The sequence below is a fragment of the Acipenser ruthenus genome, chromosome 21 (assembly GCF_902713425.1).
Source record: "Acipenser ruthenus chromosome 21, fAciRut3.2 maternal haplotype, whole genome shotgun sequence".
NCBI classification, from domain to species: Eukaryota; Metazoa; Chordata; class Actinopteri; order Acipenseriformes; family Acipenseridae; genus Acipenser; species Acipenser ruthenus.
The window spans coordinates 2,128,756-2,136,800 of NC_081209.1; the positions used below are offsets into that span (position 1 = coordinate 2,128,756).

Here is an 8,045-nt window from a genome sequence, read left to right on the forward strand (position 1 = left end):
ATGGTTGAGGCTGAAACTTAAGCTACAGTCCCTTGAGACGCCCTCAGCTGAGTCATAAATCTGTGCTGTAAATGAGGCCATGTGTTTAGGATTCCCCCACACCTGCCATGCAGCTCCCAGCGGAAAGGCAAGGCTCTCGAGACTCAATAGCAGGGGCAGCAGGGACTAAGCACTCAGGCGCAGGTGCTGATCTGTTCAAAGCTCCGCTTTGGTCTTGCTAATTGTAGTAGGCTTGGAAATTCTGTAAGAACTGATAGCATCGCGCGCTGGTAGTAAACACAGACAAAGTGCTATTTAACCTGAAGCAGTCTGTGACACGCGCACGCACGCACACACACACACACACTGACACACACACACAAGGTGCTATTTAACCTGAAGCAGTCTGTGACACACACACACACACACACGCACACACCTGCCAAGGCTATCATTAACATGAAAAACCCGCTCACCACCATCCGCAACCATCTTATGCATGTAGAAAAATGTGAGACTTAAAGAGAGACAGACAGCCCCCTGGGTTATGATATAATAGGCAATTTCATCCCAACTGGGGAAGCAATTCTTTAGCTACATGTAAAACTCTATGGGTGAACTACATATCCCCACACCACTGCAATTTGATGAGAAATAATATGCTTGACCAGATCCTCGGTGATTTAGCTGTAAGGGGATCTACAATGAAACTAGAACTTTGCTCTCGCAAATAATCAAATTACACATTTCCCTTTCATGATCTGCAGCGCTGTGAGTTATTGAAACCATTATACCGGCGGCCCGTTCTCACACACCCTTCTGAAAGATGCAGTGCCAGCCATGGCAGATAAACCTGCTTGCCATCACTCTCCCTGCAACTGATAGTGCTTTAAATGTGATAAAGCACAACTGAGCTAGCCTGGCCGAGACCCCACGGGCATCGATAACAACACGTCTTCTGAATGGATTGAAATGGGAGGGAGGGAAGGGGGGCACTGATGGGATAATCAGCATCATTTGTGTTTCTGGCCAATCCCTGCTTCTAGAAACCTGTTCACCACAAAGAAACTCAATTCCAATCCATTTTTTAAATCAATTGCCAATTCCAATTCCCACAGCATTGATCAAAATTGCAATTAGCAGCGTTCTGTTTAAATGAGCTTCTCACAGTGGCAACACATCACTGAAACTGAAGTCACTGTTAGTCAATCAAACTGGCTTCAAAAGAAAGCAGCTGAACAATCATGTCTCTACATACATGGAAAAAACCGACAATAACCCACAATTTCATTTTCTTTAGGTAAGCTATTCTTGCTTCTTAATAAAAGCTAATGGTGCTTTCTGAAATGGAAACGTTTGTGGCTTATTGAGTTTTTTCACCTGTTTTTGATGGTAATATTAAGCAAAACGAGGCGAGTTGACACACACCGCCAGGTACACGTCATTACGAAGAGCAGCGCCGTGCAGCAAACGACAGTCATAAAAGCTTTGGCTCGTGTAAAATGGCATGATTATGAAGACCACCTATTAATGGGCACTCATTGAGTCAGTGCTGTAGGGATCCCGTTAGCTGGAATGAACGCTAGAGGCAGGTGTGTGACCTGTGATAAGGAACTAGGTGGCACAGTGGGCTCGCTTGCGTCTCGTCTGTGCATTTCACCCCTGGAGGCTTGGTTTGGAATCCAGCTTGGGTCACGGGTGAAACTGGAATTCCCTAAGCAATTCAAACATGCTGCAAGCTCTGTTACTGGCAAGCGTGCAGGTACCGGTGACAGGGATTCAACAGGGACAGAGTGAAGGGATTTTCAACAAGGTTCTTCACAGCTTGGAGGTGGTTTGCAATCGGCCTTTCCCATGTATGAGGCCATTGGAACCATTTTCACACGTCTGTGTCATTGCAAAGTCCAGGGTCACTTTCAAAACTTCCAATGCAAGGCTGTGGCAGTATCACTGTTTTCTTCATTCTTATCTCAGCTGAAACCCAGGTGTCCTAAAACAGCTGGGTGACGCGAGTCGGACCTGATATAGATCAGAGAGCAATCGATAAGAAGCAAGGAGGAGGTCCTGCATCCGCCCCTCTTCAGAACAACTACAGGCACTGAGATTAGATGCAGCCGCAGCCACACCGGTAACACAAACACACTTCATAAAAGCAGCCCCATGCAATTGTTAAAACAGAGGTCAGAGCAGGAAGAAGACATCTAACAATCCAGGACGGCTTCTGTGCAACAGATTATTTTACTGGACGCCTGCAGTCCTGCAGATAATAAAATTGCACAATGTTTGAGCATCAGTAAATTGGAAATTTCACGGAGTAGCATTTTACCATTAAAGTATTTTTTAGAGTATACGGCACATTTTGGTTTGCGTTTTAGCAAAGGGTATAGTGTTTTTAGGGTTCAGTTGCACACTGATTTGGACCACAGGACAACAGAAATAACTCTGAACAATATGCTTGGCACAGTAAGTGTCAGCAGCAGTGACGCAGCAGTTCAATTCTTTTTAGCAGTGTGTGATTCTCTCTGCACTCCAGATAGATTTGCATGATCCGAGCACAGGCCCCTCCAAGAAATGGCAATGTTTTCAGGTTTCACATTCCAGCGTTTCTGCTTTGCTCTGTATATCCTCACAAACAGAACCTTTATCTGCGTTTGAATAACATTTTTAGCAATGCTGCCCTCCCACTCACTGCGATATACCGCAGACTTCACCAGAGGAGCAGAGGGTGGGGTATGAGAGATGCAACTCAGTGCTGTTTACTATTACAAATTCAGCTTTTTAAGTCCAGATTAAAGCCTTACAAATCTAATTGTTCTTATTTATTTGATTTGGTTCTTTTTGGAATCGTGTGTTCTGTCCTTCCACGTCAGAGAGCGGGCTTTGTTGATTGCCCTGTTTGTTTATGTATTCCAACATTCTATCATGCATTGCCCCCCCACCCCCCCACCCCCCCCCCCGGGGTAGAAGGCTTCAGTATTCCATCTAGAATTTGCTCCCGGGTCCCAAGCAGTCCCTGGAGCCCAGGCTCCTGGAAGGGGGTGTCTGGGATGGGGGTGACAGTGCTGCTGACAGTGAGGGGTGTATCTGTGGGGGCCATGTCGCTGGGACTCACCCGGCTGAGCTGCTCCAGGAGCCGCTGGTTCTGTTCGGAGAGCTCCTTGACAGCGCGGCTCTTCTCTCTCTCCACCTCTCTCAGCTGGGTCTGGTGCTGCTCCAGCTCCTCCTGCAGCTGCTGCACGTCCCCCTCCAGCTCGGCCACGCGGCTCTCCCACTCCCCCTCCCGGCTCTCACAGCGCCGCCGCAGCTCATGCTTCTCCTGCTCCAAGAGCTGGTCAGGGGAGAGGAGAGAGGGGAGCAGGGGAGAGAGGAGGGGAGGGGAGGAGGAGGGGAGAGGGGAGCAGGGGAGAGAGAAAGAGAGGGGAGGGGAGGAGAGGAGAGAGGGGAGCAGTGGAGAAAGAAGGGGAGGGGAAGAAGAGAGAAGGGAGGGGGTGGGGGGAGTAGGAGAGAGGGAGACAATATTAAGGGCACATTCAGGACATTAAGTTTGTTTTTATGCCATAATCAGCGTTCTGGGTCAAAGGTTACCATCTGGAGGACAATCAGCAAGGAAAGGACCTAGAGGCAGCCAATAGCCAGCATTGACTTACATGCTGGTTTGTGCTCTGGGGTCTGCAGTGAGAGTCAATATCTGCAATCCTCTGGAGTGCATGGACCGCAATTCTTTTGATTACAAAGCATACGATACGATACGATGTCGATTCATACAGTGCTGTTAAAACAACAGGATGCAACTTTAGAATTCCAGGGTTCTATCTGCCCGGAGTCACGTCTGTGTTAATGCTGCCAGTCCTTCTCTGATATTCCAGGGAGTGCTTTTTTTCCTAGATCAATAATAATGTGTAGTGTACTGCACATGTACCATGCTGGATTGAACCCTGCAATGCAAGGGTCACAGTTGTAAACGATGGCTCATTTATTCCACTGGACTGTTTTTTGTGGTTTAGTTCTTTGGCTCATACCTAATCATGATCTTTGTATTTTGTGTTTTGATTTGTAAAGGTTTTAACTAAACTCAATTATTTAAGACTCGATAAAGAAAATGATTACAGAAAATAAGCCACTTAAAAAAAGGCTTGCTGCAGTTTGGCGAGCAAGGGTAGGTGTAAAACTTGAACTCAGAGCAACTGAGGACAATCTAAACTGTGTGGTCCAGTGGTTAAAGAAAAGGGCTTGCAACCAGAAGGTCCCCGGTTCAAATCCCATCTCAGCCACTGACTCATTGTGTGACCCTGAGCAAGTCACTTAACCTCCTTGTGCTCCGTCTTTCGGGTGAGATGTAGTTGTGACTCTGCAGCTGATGCATAGTTCACACACCCTAGTCTCTGTAAGTCGCCTTGGATAAATGCGTCTGCTAAATAAACAAATAATAATAATAATAATAAACCAGGGCTGAAAAGCATGTCTCTGAGTGCTGTTTGTGGGCTGGAGAAGCATTGTCTCAACGCTGGGCTTAAAAAAATTCATCAGCCTCTTCTCGGTGTACAGGGACATTAAACTGATCTGACCCTTTTCTTTCAGAAGTAAAGACAACATGCTTACTCAAACTGTACCACGCCAGGCTAAATGTCACGCAATTGTCTGCTGAGGATATGTCTCTTGGGAGTTTGAAAAGCACCCAGTTAGCAGCAGGATCTGCATCCTGGCCTGCGTGCAGCAGCATGTGGAAATCAAGGCATGGCAGAAGAAGACAGCCACTGAATTGAGCAGGCTGATGTGCAAGCTGGCACTCTGCTTCTTTCTGTCTCCTGGCTTTGTGGGGAGCATGAAATGCAATGGCAGATAAAGTGATGCACGTCTTGAGCGTGCTGTCATTCCGAGCTGTGCAACATGAAAGGCAGACAGCTTGCTGACAGGTTTCCCTGAGTAATGGTACCATTATGACTGGGATGAAATAACCTGCCACACTTCTTCTGCTGTATGGTTTCTGTAAAATAAATCAAGATTTCTGCTGCCAGCAACACCCTCCACGCATTGCACAGGAACCTGTGTGGGTGCAAGTGGTGAGCGCTTCAAACCGTTAGGGTTCGGTTTTGCAGTGTTGTGCTTCTGTGGTTTATTTGTGATCCTGCATTATCAGGGGAAACATTCCATCATTCACAACTGAACAATTAGGTCTGCGTCTTTATCTCACTCTATATGAATTGTTTGTTCTATCATGTAGCCGTTGTAAAGCTGTTTGAAGCATTATATTTTAAACAGAAGCTACTTTCCATTTTTGAAGTCTTGAAAGTGTTCTGTGGTTTACTTGTTAGTGTGGAAAGGCGCTGTATATAAACACAAGTTGCTGCTGCTGTTCACCTTGTGGTGATCACACGCATGATCTGTATAAAAAAACTAAACCATAATATTCTACTTTGGGATTTGAAAGTGAAGCAGTGCTGTGTGTGTGTGAAGGAGATCAAGGAGAGGCGGTCTGTCTGTCTTTGGATAACATGAAGGATCTTTCAGAATAGGCTTCATACATCAGAAATGTCAGTCTTTGTAGAATCCCCCCGTGATCAATCAAACCAATTACTGACTAAGGACAACTGCCAGTAACCTAATCATAGTACTGCCCAAGGTTAGCTCAAGTGGGCTGAATCGTGAGTTTAAAGGTTCCTAGTCCTTTTGGATTGACCTTTTTAACTCTGCCAAAGGGGTATTATTCAACATATACAGTATATTAGCTCAAAGAGCCAGCTATATTACACACACACACACACACACACACACACACACACACACACACACACACACAGAAAGATACCCGCTGCCTTAACAGATGATGTGTTAATATTCTAGAAGTGTTAACATTAAAATTCGAATAGTTCATGTTAATTGAATTGGCACTTTTGGAGTTTTGCAAAAAAAAAAAAAAAATGCTGAAATAAATAATTGTAGACATCTATGTAACTTTTTTTTCCCTCATCCACGAAAGCAAAACTTTTGCTACAAAAGATTTCTGGTAATTATTTGTTTTCAAGAAATTTCTAGAAATTTTACATTTCCATTGGGGTATGTAAACTTTTGACTATAACTGTAGGTACCCACCCCATAGGAAATATTTGTGCTGGATACAGTGGAGCTCTCCACCTCGATACAGTATCTCTGGAAATCCAGGTCTTGTGTTTCGATTTCTCTCTAACCCCTGATTATCCTGTCTAGTAGGTCTAAAGCCAAACACACCACCTCCAAACACCCGACAGCAGCCGAATAACTCGCTTTAGTTATCAGCCTAGCAGGGCGTTTTCAATGCAAGAGAACTCGTTACCGTCAGACCACTCCATCACTGTAATAATGAAAGCCTTTCCAATTAAAATAACATCTGGCAGTTTCAATTATACCGTTTCACCTACACCTAGGAGCTACTGTGGATGCGCCTTTCACTGCAGTGTACTGTTGATTTGGTTTACATAACAGAAGGTATAATAATCATATGCAATGCGCTTCAACACACGATAAGGGTGCCTCGGTAAAGTGTGTCAGTGCACTATATTAACCGCTGGGATGATTAGCGTGTGTTGATCCCTGGTGATAATTTGAATGCTTACCATTACCTTACTATCACCAGTCCATCCCAGCTGCACTCATATAAATCAATTTACCATACATGCTAATTAAAAACAAAATTAAAAGTGTTACACACAATTTGCATACATTAGCCTCCCGTGGTATAATTAATGAAACACAGCTCGCCAGATTGTTTTTCAGCATAGCACGTTCGATGTGGCCTCGTGTGCTCTACATAGCCCTGCCCGAAATGCATGGGAGCAATCAACACAATCGTGCATGTAGAAAATAAAGCCGTGATTAAGCCTTACCTCTAACTGCTCCGTCAGATCTTTGTGCATGTTCTCATATTGCCGAGTCAGATCCTGATTCCGTTCAAGCAGAGCCTTCCCCAGTCTAGCGGCCAACACCAAGTCCTTTTCCTTATGCCTAATTAGCGACAGCAAGTCGGGGTCCTGCCCGTTGATAGGAGCTTCCAGCCCAGCCATATCTCCACAGTCCTCCTGCTCCCCGGCAAGCATGGCCAGCTCTTCTTCCAGCGCTAGCCCCAGGCCTCCCGGGCCGGGGTAGAGGAGCGATCGCCCGGTAAGATCCTGTAGAAAGCCCCCGGTGCCCGGAGGGGGTTTCATGTTGTGGGCTGACTTGTGCTCCATGCAGTCGCTGTCCAGCTCCGATGGTGCTGAAGTTGCTGTCGGGGACGATGTGAAGTCCAGGCAGAACGTTGACATCGCCGCCCCGCGGAAGGTAAAAAACAACAACTGCTGTACTTACTGCTTCTATAGGCGTCTCTGTATATTACAGCTTCAAGCTGATATTATCCGTTTTCCGCTGCTTCATGAATCGATACAATTGCCATGGAATATCCCGGAGCACCCACCCCTATCCAGGCGGTTTTACAGCCCTCTGATCCAGAATGAGCGTAAATCTTTGCACAGCCTTGCACAGATTCCAGCAGCTCACCCCGGCCGGTGTGTCTGTTCTAGTTACCTTGTTTAAAATGTGACAGTCGCTATCCCAAGATTCAGAGTTTATTGTAATTCGGTAGCGGTGTTTGGTCTTCTCTTTACCCGCCCTGGCGGGCTCTGTCCCTGCGGTGATTTCTAATGTCTGTCCGCCCCGATGCGCCGGGGTCCCCGAACCCCATTGTTAGCTATCACTTTGGACACATCATGCAGCAGCTAGCTGGGAACTGTGATCACAAACATTACCAGCCAAAGCGCGATCCCGACGGCCCCACCTCCCTGTCAGGGCGCGTTCCAGCGCTTCTGACATCAGCACACATACCTGCTTTTTTAAAGCCTCTGATTGGCTCGGGGTGATATCCTCATTTCACAGTGATGTGTTATGTGACGTTGACAATCATCCAATTAATCCATTAATGAGATACATTACCATAATGACCTGCTAAAGCTACATTTAATTTTAGTTAACCAATGCATACGTAAATGCAACCAACTTTATCATATGTATTTTGAAAAAACAAATCTGTGTATTATATATATATGTGTGTGTGTGTG

At 45.9% G+C, this 8,045-nt stretch overlaps 1 protein-coding gene across 3 annotated transcripts in view; it reads right to left on the reverse strand.

The window, feature by feature from the left end:
• The window catches only part of LOC117426657 (BICD family-like cargo adapter 1), a 31,398-nt gene extending 23,599 nt beyond the window's left edge, over positions 1 to 7,799 (reverse strand). For all 3 annotated transcript variants that reach the window (XR_009307992.1, XM_058994221.1, XM_058994220.1), the window contains exons 1-2: positions 6,840 to 7,799; positions 3,092 to 3,307 (exon numbers count right to left, since the gene is read on the reverse strand). Coding sequence is in view for 2 of the 3 variants with exons in the window: in XM_058994221.1 (XP_058850204.1) it covers positions 3,092 to 3,307; positions 6,840 to 7,256 (633 nt within the window). In the remaining variant the exon portion in view is untranslated. The remainder of the gene's footprint in view (positions 1 to 3,091; positions 3,308 to 6,839) is intronic.
• Between the last annotated feature and the right edge of the window lie 246 nt (positions 7,800 to 8,045).